At 43.1% G+C, this 15,416-nt stretch overlaps 2 protein-coding genes across 2 annotated transcripts; one reads left to right on the top strand and one right to left on the bottom strand.

Annotated features, from left to right (window-relative positions):
* Window positions 1–4,968: 4,968 nt before the first annotated feature.
* Window positions 4,969–11,536, bottom strand: NDUFS6 (NADH:ubiquinone oxidoreductase subunit S6). Its single transcript, XM_035126228.2, has 4 exons — window positions 11,335–11,536; window positions 7,979–8,032; window positions 6,192–6,314; window positions 4,969–5,088 (listed from the first exon to the last, which is right to left on the bottom strand). Exons 1-4 carry the CDS (start codon window positions 11,488–11,490, stop codon window positions 5,020–5,022), a joined length of 402 nt encoding a protein of 133 aa, XP_034982119.2. The 5' UTR covers window positions 11,491–11,536; the 3' UTR covers window positions 4,969–5,019.
* Window positions 11,537–12,791: 1,255 nt separating this feature from the next.
* MRPL36 (mitochondrial ribosomal protein L36) lies at window positions 12,792–13,127 on the top strand. Its single transcript, XM_060278245.1, has one exon. The coding sequence runs from the start codon at window positions 12,792–12,794 to the stop codon at window positions 13,125–13,127; it is 336 nt and encodes a 111-aa protein (XP_060134228.1).
* Window positions 13,128–15,416: the final 2,289 nt, after the last annotated feature.

Raw genomic sequence — 15,416 nt, 5'->3', positions numbered from 1 at the left:
TTGCATTTTTGAGTCATGGTGTCCAATGACTTTATGCCCTGCCCCCCCCCCCCAGTCAATGAAAAGCCACACAGAAGTAGAGTTGTGATTGTACAACTAAAGCTGTGCTACAATTGTGGCAGGTGGCCATTCAGTTGTTTTTAGAACTAGGATGCCCTCTAGGAGAGAGATAAGCAGGGGCAGTGGTAGAACTAGCCATTTCCCACTTGTTGGAGTTGAGCAATAATTCCTGTAGAGAGGGAGAAAAATCAGGAAAGGAGATCCCTTTGGGACCCATTATGAGATACGTTTCCCTAGTGATTTGCTTCAGAGAATTAAAAAAAACACACACACACACGCACAAATCCTCCATTCACCAGAGATCTCCTCTAAAGGCTTTACTATTATGAAAACATACTACTGAGATTATCATGAAGCTAATTGATTTTTGGGGATAGTACATCTGGTGGGGGGACACATGATGCTCCTTCTGAGGTAGTTTCTCCACCTTTGGTCTCGACCCTGCACTCAGCTCTCAGCTGTGGCTCCTAGAAGCTATCAGAATGCAACAGCAACCACACCACGGGAACGGCTTCGACTGGCTGACTAAACCAGGGGAAAGTAGCCAATGGGTCTCAAACCCTCAGTGAGTTAGGGACTTCCTCTGCTCACAAAGACAGGATCTGGCAGATTGAGAGGGCAAGACCAATAGGGGGTACAACATTCAAGAAGAGTGTTTCTGCATGTGCTGTGGAGGGAAGTGAGGGGCAGATGGGGCTCGTCAACCTGGAGAGGAAGCCCATCTAGGAGAAGGAAAACTGTGATGGTAAAACTCTGCTGCCTTGTGAGATAACTTTGGGAGAAGGAAAGGCTAAGGAGTAAACCCTACACAAATCTGGAGTGGAGTCCCTAAGATGGTTGGATGGCTCTGCTTTCCTTTGGAACACATCAGCGAGGCCGAGAGAGGGGTCTTGTTGTCTGGGCAGCCCAGGACCTCCATACATATTGCCCAATCTTGCATTCCGGGATCACTTTGGTGCTGTTTGACTTCACCCATGCAGGCACACTCCATTGCCAACAAGAATGATTTACTATGTAGCCAGTACATTGTTCATCTTTTCCTTTCCCAAGCCAGCTTTGAAGCGAGTGAAAATGAGGCACAATGAAAGAATTGTGTCTGTGATAGGCGAACAAACTTGCTACTCGCTTAAGCAGCTGTGGCACAAAACTGTTGTCGCTGTGACAAAGTAGCATTGAACACAATGGAACTGTAGTCACACCTGTTCTATCATTCTTTGCAAAGGGAATGTATGTAGATGGCTCTGTTTAAATAATCATTGTACAGTGTTACCTCGGGTTACAAACGCTTCAGGTTACGCATTTTCAGGCATAGCTGCCAAGTACCCCATTTTCCCTGGGAAACCCCCGTTTTTACTTACCTTTTCCTAGTGGTCCCCTGTATCACTTCGTCTCCTGTTTTTCTCCGTTATTTTCTCCTGCCGGCGGCCATTTTTTTCTTTCTGATTTGCCCTTCTATGGGCACCAAAAATGGCCACCGCCGGCTTCAAAAGTCGCATCTACGCATGTCCGGAAGTGCATAGACGCGACTTCCAGTATCATCGGCGGCCATTTTTGGTGCCCATAGATGGGCAGAGCGACACCGGAAGTTGCATTGACGCACTTCCTGACATGCGTAGAAGCGACTTTTGAAGCCGGCGCCGGTCATTTTTGGTGCTCATAGAAGGGCAAAGCGACACCGGAAGTTACATCGACGCAACTTCCGGTGTCACACGGCTGCCGGTCCCGGATTCTGCAGTCCGGGACTTGGAAGGTAAGTTTTCAGCTTGCAGACCGTGGGAAACCCGGAAGTACCGGAAAGGGTTACTTCCGGGTTTCGCCGCTCGCACATGCACAGAAGTGCTAAATCGCGCTTTGCGCATGCACAGAAGCGCCAAATGAGTGTCCACAGCGCTGCAGGTTACTAACGCTGCAGGTTACAGACATGCCTCCGTCACGGACTACGTCTACAACCTAAGGTTCCACTGTAACTCGCTTCTACCACTGCCTTGAATGAGACTTCACCATAGTTAACCTTAATGGTGCTAAACATCTCATCTGTAATTCAGCTGCCATAGAATGGCCTGCAAACTGTCATTTGCTAATTAAAAGACGCCCCTAATAGTTACCTGTCTCGAGTTGGAAATGCCCTACTTGTGGAAAACCAACAACCCTAATGATGCAGTTGCCACACCTTGCTAAGAAGTGCATAAACAGCTTGCTGAATAATTATTGGCAACAACCTTGGTATGAGCAGAATCTCTTTCATTCAGTCCCGAGCCAAATGTTTGTGTCAAAAGTCTGCATAGTGAGAACGAAACCTATCAGGACCTTCTCACTGAACAGCTCAGCAAACGACATGAGAGGTGTTTTGAGCATTCCCCCCCCCCCAAAGTGCTGGGCTTCAGGCAGTCCAGAAAGAGCTGTGCAAATGCCCCCAAAGCCAGTTTGCCTAAGGGGCTGGAAAACCGGGTGGTGGGCTACTTCAGGGACGGCACAGTTCTCCAAAGCTGCAAAACATCTGTTCTTGGGGGCTTTGTACAGAACATAAGAGGAGGAAACAGAGCATTTCAAAGGAAAGCTTACTGAAAATGGAGGGTTTTTTTCGTTAAGAGCAAAAGCCAGTTAAATAGCTTGACTTAGCTGTACTTTGCTTCAGAAATCTAGTGGATGAGAGTTGATGTTTGTTTTTAAGATGTGCAGTTTTTAAAAATTGGTCCTTCGCTTTAAAAATCACAGCCAGCACTTGGAATTGATGCCAGAAACAAACTGGTAACCACTATAGATGATGCAATATCAAAATGATATGTTCCAATTGTTAACACCCTGCCAACCCCACTTTGGACAAACCAAAGCTTCCAAAAATTCATTTAAAAGGCAGCCTCATACATTATAATTGAATTACAAAAGCTGCACAAAGTGAGGCATCGCCTTAAAATCTGCTCCAAGCGTTGTGGACTCTCCTTCATTGGAGTTTTTAAAGCAGAGATTGGATGGCTATCTGTCATGGATGCTTTGAGATTCCTGCATTGCAGGGGGTTGGACTAGATAACCCTCAAGGTCCCTACCAACTCTACTATTCTGTGATTCTAGGTGGTCACTAGACAACTAGTTCCCCGTATTCGCAAATCTATCACAACTAGCATCACTTACCCTTATGTTGGCTAAGGGAAGAGCCCTCAGTTTACACCCACACTTTATTGTTTATAGTCAAAGGCTACCGGACTCCAGGCTTTTAGCTGAACTTGCCTATTCCGCATTCTTTCTCACTACGTATTTTTTTTTGTAACATAATATACCACCTTTTGAGCACTGAAGCATCTAAATGTAATGTAGCATGCATGTACAGGACACAAATCTACAGTTCCAAGTTTAAATACGTGTTCGCTACACATGCTCCCAAGAGGCAGAGGAAATATGTAAGGCAAACCCTAGTATATTATCTTCCCTGAGCACTAAGCTGTTAACAGTGGAACCTGGTATGTATATTGCCAATATGTTTGTAACAAGGGAAACACTATTCAGAGTACACTGCAATGCAAAATCTGAACTGAGGTCCTTATTGTGATTTACCAGTCTTACTAAGATGGAGGAATTTACTCCCAAGTGTTGTGTTGCTGGGGGAATTCCCTTCCCACTAACGACGGTATTTCTCTAATTTATACAAAGCCAGCTTCGACCACCACCCCGACACACATACAGCAAGAAGCTAAACTGATCATTGGTTGCTGTGTGACTGCTTGTATCATTCCTAGATTGCAGATGCTGTAACCATGCAACTGAAATAGCAAGATTTTGGATCGGTGTGGTAAGATTAAGATAAATTTCTTATTTCTGTTATATTGTAGAGAGCAGCAAGGGCTAATCAAGAATGCTGTAAAGTACTCTCAAAATCTAATTCTATAAAATATTTAAAATCCCCTATGCCTCTAAGAAGCAGAGCATTGACAATAACCGTTTGCAACAACTCTTCTAGAGGAAGGTTATGGCCAATATCTCCCCCTGCAAACACAAAGTTACCAATATGGCAACACTGCTTTTTTAAAATATTCTTGTACTATATTCATTAGTACAATGGTTTTCAAACTGTGTTCCTATACACCAAAAGAACATTAAGTGTTATTCAGTAAGACGGCAAACAGATCTCCTGAAAAAAGAGCCATAGGGGGTTGTTGTATATCTGCTAAGCCTGACTGTGTCTCTCAAGAAAACTGTGTGTGAACCTATAATGCACCCCAGAATCCCCTATGCCCTGCAGGATTTCTGTGGCAGATGAGTAGGAGTTCATTGGTGCCAACGTCAACTGCGTGTAGGTTGGAAGTTTGATAAGCAGCCCTTAACTAGTTTACATTCAAAGCACTAGGGGCACCACAAAAGACGAACAAACATCTGCTTAAGAATCTGGAATATGAAATTTACATCACAATCCTAATCATGTTTGCTCAGAAGACCAACTGAATGGGGCTTAAGTAAAGGGGTTAGGATTGCAGCCTTAATGAACTTGTTCGGATGACAGCAGTGGCCTACCTGTTTGGCCCTGTGGCAACATTTCAAATTCTAAGTGTTATGGGTATCATCTCGTTTGTTTCTCTTCCCTTTCCCCAGGGGTCAACTCACCCCTGATAGACAGAAATTGTCTATCTGTGCAAATACACATACTTTACTTTTCCATGATGCCTGCGTAAAATTTGGATCCAGTAAAATTAAAATGGATTATCTTGCATTTATATAATTATACATGAACCCAGCACCATCTATCATGCTATGATTTTATGGTGGTTTTGATACGATCCTTTGTTTAAAAAATTATAAGGTATATATGCTATATGTAGAAAGCTGGGAAAGAACAATGTATTTTGCAGTATAGTTGTGGGCATTCCATTCTAAGAATAACACTGGGTATTTTTTTTTAAAAAAATATCACTCACAACAGTCTTTTAAGTATATATTTAATACTATAACATAGTATAATAAGGATAATTTTCAGTGATGGTGGTGCTGCTTAAACTGGAGTCCGCAGTAGCCACATGTTCCCGTTTTTGTATCTTTGTCCTGCAAATGGGAAAATTGAGGGATGGGGTGGAATAAGATTATAATTGTACCTTAGTGTTGTAAATACAGTTCCATATAAAATAGCTCGTGTAAATACTTCTATTTAAAACCATTCTGTTCACATACCCCCCCCCCAATGCAGTTCTACTCTGAAGGTTGGCATGCAGCTTAATCCTATTGATGTTGATTCAAAAGTAAACTTCTAAGTATGAATGGATGCATTTTACAAAACAGATTTCATGAGCAACTCACACATCATTTTAGTTACAAATCTTAATAGTTACTGTCCCTCTCTTCATAATTCGGTGCTTACATATTCAACAAGTATCTGACTGCCAAATTGGGATGGGTGGCTAAGATTATTCAAATCATCACAATGATGAATAAATACTCCTGAAATTTTATCTAGGGAAAGAATCCACCTTCATCTAAATTATACAGTTTTCTATGTGAGCTAAAATAATTTTGATTTTCCTCTGCAAAAGGGTTGATATGGCTGAGGCACAGCTATAACAATTGCCCATCTCAGCCCCCTCAACTATCAATTTCAAAATATTTTTATCTGTTTGCCTACACTTCCTTCTACCCATTTTGAAGAATGCAATTAAACCATAAAAACTGACAAAGGCTTCAGATTAGCAAAGCCTTTCCTTCTTCTATCTTAGGCAGCTAACAAGATATAAGCTATTAAAATGAAGCAATCTACTCAAGAATACATCTGAACCTACTGGCAAGCTGCTTTAATAAGCAATAATTAAAATGAAACAATCAGAAGAGAGATTGACATTAATGGTTGCTGCAACATGGAGAATGAACGAAGGACAGGAAAAGACAATCTTTAGAATACACACGACTATACCTTGAAAATACCCATAAAAATTGCAACTGAGGAATCATTAACACTTATCCCTTAAACCAGGCCTGCACAACTGGTGAGTCACAAAACTGAATGCAACCTATCAGCTCTTAATTGTGGCCTGCCCTGTAGTAAGCAATTGTCAACGTTGCAGTTCGCATTAGGAAGCAAGCACAGTAGATATACCAAGGATATACCACTGGAAAACAGCGGGTGGGATCACAAAGGAAAGGTTAGATTACATTACCAAGTTTATATACACTTTAGGATGTCCCAGAGCTCCGCCGCCACCATCGCAGGATATCACTCTGGTTTCAACTTCACTCACAGGCTGCTGAGCGATCAAATCGATTGCAAAGCTTTCATTCACCTATTATAGCAAAGCAAAGGTTTTCAGTGCCAAAAAGCTTCAACTATACATTTGCTTTAGTGGCATGGGCACAAAGGCTGCGGCTTTTGCTACCATAGATATTGCAAAGTCCTGTGCCTGAAACAAGGCAGAACTAATTGGCTGTCTCTTCTTCCTCATCGGTATATTTATGGCGAGCTGAGAGTTCCTTTCTGAACCTTCTCCTCCTCCCTGCCCTCATTAACATTTTGTGTAACTTTTTAGCCACAATCAGGCTGCTGCATTATCAACAGTGCGGTTAAGATTCTGGCCACATCCTAGAACTAATGATTAAGCCACAAGCTACTTGTTTCATTACTGTAAGCTGCTTTGCAAAGATTTGCCTTAAAAAGCAGGATATAAATGTGCAAGCGAATAAATGCACACATTCTGTACTTTAAAACAGATCTGAAATACAAACATAAACAGTGCCAAGACTGAATGGATCTAGTGCTTGCTGAAGATGAAAGTCCAGTGTTCACGTCAACCACAGTGGAACCTTGGTTCTCGAATTTAATCTATTCCAGGAGTCCATACGACTCCTGAAACTGTTCGAAAACCAAGGCACGGCTTCTGATTGGCTGCAGGAGCTTCCTGCACTCAAGTAGAAGCCGCACTGGATGTTCGGCTTCCAAAAAGCGTATGCAAACCGGAACACTTACTTTCGGGTTTGCGGCGTTTGGGAACCAAGGTACCAATGTATTACCACTGCATCTAGTTCATCTGCTACGGAATCTTTTCCACCGTGGCAACAAATAAAAGGGTATGCTATTATTGTAACAGCCAGGTAAAAGGGTATGCTGTTATCGTAACTGCCAGGTAAACTCAAAAGCGCTAAAAGCAGTGACTAATGGGAAGCTGGCATGCTACTCAGTGCTCATTACATTTTTAAGGAAGTCACCTTAAAAAATGTTAAGCAGTTTTTAGATTCTGTTGCAGCAGAAATGATGTTTGCCCATTTGCAGCTGATGCTCCACTCCCACCGCGGTCCACTGCCCCAAATCCCAGGCCTTTCCAACCCAGAGGCTTGCCAGAGGGCTGCAGTTGGGAGGAGGGCATGGGCAATTTCCCTTATGCAGGTGCAACACTAAACATTACCCTATTTTTGTATACAGAATAGACCCCATTTAAACATGATGTCTAAAATAGAACAAACATGTATCCATGTAGCATTTAATGTAACTGCTTCACACATCAACATAACACAGCACCTGTCTAGACAGTGGATCTTTGGCCACACTAATACTTCACATATAGCCAAGGAACCCTGCTTTAAAATGGGACACCTATGGGACAAATGTCACACAGATAAGAGTTTGTGGGGTGTTGTTTTTTAAAAAAGAACATGTTCAATGCTACGTTTAACCGAGCCTAAATGCAGAAACTACAAGTTTCAAACACCCAAACAGCATCAGGATATTCTGCAAAGTTTCCAAGTAAGTTTCAACCCACTCCCATAACCAATAAAAGACTTTAGCTGAGGTATGTGACTTAAGTTCTATAAATCTATTTTAATTTGGTGGAAGTCGAAAAAGTCCAAGCTGTTTACTGCATTGTTCTTTCACAGCTGAAGTCAATGAACATTGTGTCGGTAAATGTGTAAAAAGCACAGAATCAAGGCAAACGCTTCCTAACATGAATTTTACCTCTTTCTGGCGACCAGAAAATCGTACCCGCCTGTAGTCAGCTTCCTCAAAAACCTGAAATAAGGCAGGAATAGAATAAATACATAAGGAGAAGACTTAGAATTCTGACCTCAAAGAATTTTCAGTGTGGTTGAAAAGGGATTAACAATAAGCAACAATAAGTATAGAAACAAAGTTTCCATACATTTTGATGTTGCCGGTGATTGTGGGGAGTGTCTAGTATTTGCCGGGAAATGAAATATATTCAATACTAGATAGGATAGATTCTTCAATTATTATCTTCTATGAAATAATGAGCAACATCCAAAGTTGAATGCAGTGGGATTTCCCCTCCTCTCAACAACCTCCTGTGTGCCCCCAAATCTGCTTCAGGCGGAGATTTCTTTTGGGGGGGGAGGAAGGTTTAGAGGAGAAGGGAAATCCATTCTATCAATGGTGTCTGTTCCACTGTTGGGACACTGGATTTCATCCAATAGTGCTGGATTTGGAAGAGTGTTTCAGCTGAATCAATTCTAGTTGATAATGAAAATATCCATAAAATTATCACTGGCAACTTCCTTCCCATAGATTAAGCCAAATTTACAGCTCAAAACAAGACTTTTTGTTGGCATTTCTCTGCATTGCCTAGAGCATTTTTCCAGCTCGCCCAAGGAAGTTTATCACATCCTTTTGGCTTGCCTGCTTATTAGAGGATTTGTGAAGCTGATTGTTGGCACAAATGAAGAAAATACAGGGTACTGCTTATCCAAAGATTCTAAAGTAATTTTTAATGCTTTTTGAAGGATCTAGTGTTAGTCCCAACATTGTGGCCCCTAATGACAGCAAAGGTGGGCATTTCAAGTTATTGGTAAAAGACTGGTGCTTATTTATTTTCTGACTGGTAACACAGAGCATTGCTGTTATGTGAAATTAACATATTTCTTACAAAATTCTAATTATGAAAATACAAATAGCTGTGTGGAGAACTGGGGGGGGGGGCTTTAGAATGAAAAAACACACACGTGTTTTTATGTCCAGAAAGCCAGTGTAAGAAACTAAGATACATAAGCTAGGTGCCAAATGGCGCCTTAAACCAAAGTTGCATTTGTCAAAACAGAGTATCTAGTTGCCATTTTGGGGCAAGATGGCTCTAAAGTCTAATTTTCCAGATGATGAACTGACTGACTGATTGATTATGAGTTAAACATATGGCTAGTTCAGATGACTAGCTTGAACTAGGTTAAGAGCTTTGGGAACTTAAAAGAAAAGTCACTTTAACCAGGGACAGTCCATATATATATATATATATTGGCCTATTCTGATCTGTTTTTCTTAATGGTGACATGGACCATTTGTAATGTAGGGATATTCTTCACAACTGTGACCAGGGTAGTGGGGTCAGTGAAGAGAAGCTACAACAATTAACTATAAAGCTGTTCACTGCTCCTGCTCAGGCTGCACAGAAAAAGCATTTTGGTTCCTGAAATTCATTCTGATTGTGCGGATAAAATATAACTGACAGCATTCTCTAGGATGTGGTAGTATGTGTGTGGAAACAGTTAAGATCCAATGATCCCCAGGCATGCACCTCCAGCTGGTGGAGACGTCAGGACCCATTCTGGTGCCCAGGCATTTTCACTTGGTTGCAAGAGGCTGATAATTTCAAAACACCGGGGAAGGCTCCTAAACCCGTTTGCTGATAGCCAAACACACAGAAGTAATTGCCATTCAGTTCAATAGGGCTTACATCTAGGTAACAGAGCACAGGATTGCAGCATGAGTTCAGTAGGATTTCCATGCTAGTAAATGTGCAATCACCTTCCTTTGACACCTCCAACCTTCTGAAGCCAGGCAGGTGGTGACTGGAGAAAGGGCTTTCTTAGCTGCTGCATCCCATATTAGAATGCCCTCTTAAGGAAGAATTGCCTGGCACTAAACCTCATGTCCTATCATTTCATTTACCCAGCCAAATCATCTAGCGAGCTTATATGATAACATTAAAATGTATTTAGTTTTAAATGCCAATTTTTCTACAGCTGTTTTACCTTTACTTGTTAGCCACCTAGAGAATATTGCAAACTGGAGTGGCATAAAAGTCCTTGAACACCTACCCTGTTTCTCATATTTTAAGACATACCCATAAAATAAGCCATAGCAGGATTTTTAAGCATTCAAGGAATATAGGCCATACCCCGAAAATAAGACATAGTGATAGGCGCAGCAGCAATGCCGGTCGCGGCAGGAGGAGGAGGAGGAGGAGGAGGAGGAGGGGAAAAATAAGACACCCCCTGAAAATAAGCCATAGTGTGGTTTTTTGAGGAAAAATAAATATAAGACAGTGTCTTATTTTTGGAGAAACATGGTAAATAAAAAAAGGTTCAAGTACAACTGATGAAATCTAATCAAAGTTAAGCACCTCTGACTTCCCACTGCAAATGTTCAAGCATCTGCAAAGAAAAGGGAATCATGCCGGTCCATAAGAAAAACTCTTAAATCCAGAGCTCAGCAAAGTGGATGCAAGCAACTGTGTTAATTTTACCACTGCACAAAATGAGGCTTTCAAATGTTTTAACACTTAAGGGCATGAGCAAGATAGTTATGAACAAAATACATTTTATAAAGTAGATACAGCAGCAATTATAACAAAAGCAAGAGATGAAAGCCTGGGCCATAAACTCCTGCAGGAACCAACAACCTGAGAGAGAGAGAGAGAGAGAGAGAGAGAGAGGCCTTTTTGGCTTCTGTATCTTTTATTTTATTTGTTACTATTAATTAAATTTACAAACGCTCAATGTCCAAAGGTCTCAGGGCAGTTTACAGAATAAAAAATATAAAATGAAAACACAAAACACCTGTCAAAAAAACAAAATGAAACAAAACCCCAATGACCCCTGCCCACAAACACAGTTAAAATGTCAAATTGTTCTCGTTGAAAAGGAATGTTTTCCCCTGCAGTGAAGGTGCCAGGCGAGTCTCCCTGGGGAGAGCATCCTGCATGCAAGGAGCCACCACAGAAAAGGCTCTTTTTGTTTGGGGAGAGGCAGCCCTTGAAATATTGCATTTCCTGAGCCACTTAAGGACTTTTATAGGTCAGCACATCGTCTTGTTTTGATGCCGTGAACCGCCCTGAGGCCTTCGGGTGAAAGGCGGTATACCATTTTAATATGCAAAACCAACGAATACTTAAATTAAAGTTAAGTTTAAATAATGAAGTTTATTCTAAACCTCTTTGGAATGAGAAGGCAGGGACTGGGGGCTTATAAACGCTGCTGCTGCGCCAGAATAGCACCCACTGTATGGGAGCCCAGTGGAGCCTCCAGGCTCAGAGGCACTCTATCTGAACACTCGCGGGGGAGGGGGTCTGCCGCTCACGTCACCTGTCCCGTGTGCGTCACTTTCTCGCCGGTCGGGGACGTCCCCGCGCCGTAGCTTCTCCCAAAGGAGGGTCGCAAGGACGGGAGAGCCGCGACGCCCCGCGCCAAAGCCAAGCCCGCCCGGGACGCTCCTCCCAAGGACACAGACAGACTCGCCATTTCGGCGACGCCCCTCCTCCTCACGCACAGAGCGCGCACTGCGCACGCGCGGCCCGCAGAGAAGGGACGACGGCGCACGTCGCCCGGCGAATCCGAAGCCACGCCCCCCGGAGGCCCGCGAGCGTCTAACGTAAGAACCCCTGCGCGAGGCGGAGGGAAACGTAAGTACGTAAAAAAAGGGCGGGGAAAGGAGTCACGTGCGCCTTCGTCATTTTCGTCCTCTTCCCGGAAGGCTAGAGGCCGGCGGCGTTGCTGTTCGTCCGGTATGTAGTGCGTACCATCGCCCCTGGGTAAAGGGACCTTGGATGGCAGGGTGGAGTGTTAGTTTTTATGAGGAATAAAGATTTTGGGTTTGTTTTTTTTCCTTACCTGGCCTGACTGGAAGCGGAGGCTCCGGTTCGCGCATGCGTTGTGGGCTTCCAAGCCGGTAAAGGAGAAAGGGAGCTCTGCGCGTGCGCAGCAGGTTCGCAGGGGGAGGGGCGGGTGGCTGCGCGTGCGCGGGAAGGGGCTCGTTTACTCTCGCCTTTCGTTATCGCGCAGTGAAGTTCATCCAGTTTGTTCTCTCAAGTGGTTGGTCGCCCTTTTCCAAGGTAGATGCAAAGCGACGAGTGAGGTTTGCAGCTCTACCCTGTGCATTTTGTGTAGGGGAACAATAATTTTTGGCTTCATTTCCTCTCACTTTGGAGATGGACAGCGTTGCTGCAATACTACGTGCAGTGGATCGAGGTTGGTGGTTCAGGGGTTGGACAAGACCACCCCTGGGGATCCCTTCTGACTCAGCTATTCTATGCTATATAATCCTACTTACATTTATTTGGAAGTATACCACATTGAGACTTTACTCAGTCCAGTATACCTGAAGGAGCGTCTCCACCCCCCCCATCGTTCTGCCCAGACACAGGTCCAGCGCCGAGGGCCTTCTGGCGGTTCCCTCGCTAGGAGAAGCCAAGTTACAGGCAGAGGGCCTTCTCAGTAGTGGCACCCGCCCTGTGGAACGCCCTCCCACCAGATCTCAAACAGAAAAACAACTACCAGACTTATAGAGGACATCTGAAGGCAGCCCTGTTTAGGGAAACTTTTAATGTTTGATAAACTATTGTATTTGGAAGCCATCCAGAGTGGCTGGGGAAACCCAGCCAGATGGGCGGGGTATAAATATTATTATTATTATTATTATTATTATTATCATTTTACTCCCAGGCAAGAGTGCAAAGGACTTTGTGTGTTGGATTGCAGCCTTTAGTTGATGGATGTGTTGCTGATGTTTTAATTCCTCTCTTCTTTTCCTAAGCTTGGGCACAATGGCCTCCTTGCTCTTGCGGAATGTGATGGCTGCTTCAGTGACTTCTGCCAGGTTCCTGAGCTGCAGCACAGCCTCCCGCTTATTCTCCTCCTGGCTGGTGGGACGCTCAAAGACTGCCAGCCCATTGCAGACCTTACCTGCCACCAAACCATGTCATGTGGATCTGCTGCCCTTTCTCACCAGTTGCCCGCCTCTCAGCTTGCAGCCAGTTGCTGGCATGAAGTGCAAGGTAGTCATCAAAAGGCGTTGCAAGGACTGTTTCATTGTCCGCAGGCGTGGCCATTTGTATGTGTACTGTAAAACGCATCCGAGGCACAAGCAGAGAAAGTTCTAAGACTAGCGGATGGAAGAAATTTGTGAGCACAAGTCTTCACTGGTCACTGAAGAGGACAATTCTGATAATCCTGCATACAAGAAACATTGTCCTTTACTGCCATGGCAGTTTCAAGCCAACCAGCTTTGACAAATAAAATTACTTAAAGTGTTGCTTACTTCAAAAACTGTTTTAAAAATATAATATAATTAAACTGTGTCAAAGATTTCTTAGTTCAACAAACTATAAAGTAGTTACCATCCTATACTGAAGTTAAGTCCTATTGATCACAGTGATGCTTATTTCAAGAATTCGGTATATCTTAACAAATGTCACAAATCAGACAAAGCTAGGAGAGTTTTCACTTGGTGTTATTTTTTAATCTACCCCATCACAATCAGCTATGGCAGGATTACAGTGGTGCCTCGATTTACTAATTTAATCCGTTCCGAAGGCACCTTCGCAAGTCGAAAAATTTGTAAGTCGAAAACCGCCGTTGGAAACGCGATTTCCCATAGGAATGCATTGGAAACGGAAAAATTTGTAAGTCGAAGCAACCCTATCTAAAAATTCGTAAGTCGAAAAATCCCTATCTAAAACCGCCACTTTTTTTTGGATATCGAGACATTCGTAAGCGCGCGGCCATTACCCCCATTCGTAAGTCGAAAAATTCGGTTGTCGAGTCGTTCGTAAGTCGAGGTACCACTGTATAATCTCATGTTCTGCTTTCTGTTTCTCTTTTAAAAATAATGTATCTGTGGTTAGAATAGGGATGACAGCTGACCACACAGTCAGTCTGGGCATGCACTTAAATTGTGGCCTTGGGCTCAGCTGGTGAAAGCAAGTAAACCAGCCATCATACTGGCAGATGTCACAAATGCCCAAGAGTCAGAGCTACCAGTCTGTTTCATTTGCCTTTCCCCCATATCTGAATGCATGTCTACTCAGAATTAATCTCCATTATATCTACTTAGAATTACTTTCCATTACGTATAATCAGGCTTGGGGAAGTGTGTTACAACATCAGCTGTTTTTGGCACCTAGTGGTCTAAAAAGGGAACAGTTCTCTGGAACTGTGTCAAAGACTTTAGTGTCTGGAGTCCGTTCTTACTATAAACAACCAAGATTGTGGCAATCTACAAGCTTGATCTATCTCAGGCATGTCCAACAGGTAGATCGTGATCTACCGGTAGATCATTGAATGTCTGTGGTAGATCACCGGTAGATCAGTGGCTCCCCCCCAAAGAGGCTAAAAAACTTTGGCTCCCCTAAAAAAAGCTCAACATCTTTGCTCTGCACCCTAAAATGACCTGAACCACCCAAAGCAGGGCGTTCCTTCCTAAAAAAAGCTCACCAACTTTACTGAACCCCCCAAAAGGGGGTAGATCACTGCCAGTTTTTAACTCTGTGAGTAGATCACAGTCTCTTGGAAGCTGGCCACTCCTGATCTATCTGATTTATAAAGTCAAGCTAGATCATGTGTCTCTTGACTAACCTGGCTATTCTGCTTCATGTGGGTGAAAGTTAATATTGCTCTATAAATGTGATGAGGCTGATACACAGACAAATATCTAGGAAGGTACAATATATCATAAGATTATTATTTTTTTGTAATGACCTATTTAAAGGCCTCTAAATAAATGTTGAGATTGGACAAATAATTTCTGTGATGCTTAAACTTGCAATCCCTGTTGGAAGTGTTTGTTTAGTAAAGGTGGTCACTTTTACAGAGGGGGGAGCTAGCCTGTGGCACACTAGGTTTTTATTTTCCCATCCTCCAGCATGGTCAATGTTCAGGGATAATGACGCTTGTAATTCAACAAGGGATAGTGAGAAACACAAGTTTTCCAGGTACCAGAGTATTGACAATGGATATAAGGCACCATAGAGACTACACATCCCTGGATTTCTTGCAGCTGGGGACACCATTGTGAACATGGGTTAGCATTCCAATCACAAGTTGCTCTGGGAGAAGGGAGTTTTCTGGGTGCCTCACAGCCATAAGTGCCCTGGAAAACCACACACCAAGGATAACTAGTCAGCTTCCTGACTAGGTATGGTATGGTTCAATGATTCATAGGTGTGCTGGTATTGGAAGAGGCATTCTGAGTTCATTATACTCCTGATATCACTGGGAGTCTCTGAAATCTGGGACTATGACTGGCAGGTGGGGGAGGAGAGAGAATATTTTTCTGGGGTTTTGTGTGTGTAAAAAACAGCTTGAGACAAAGTCTGGAAGAGAAACTGTCCAAAACTTTTAGTTTTCAGTTTTGCAGCTATTACTTTAAAAACGGTAATGTAAATCATTAT

This window comes from Zootoca vivipara, chromosome 8, assembly GCF_963506605.1.
Source record: "Zootoca vivipara chromosome 8, rZooViv1.1, whole genome shotgun sequence".
NCBI lineage: Eukaryota > Metazoa > Chordata > Lepidosauria > Squamata > Lacertidae > Zootoca > Zootoca vivipara.
This window is presented reverse-complemented; position numbering and strand designations above follow the sequence as displayed.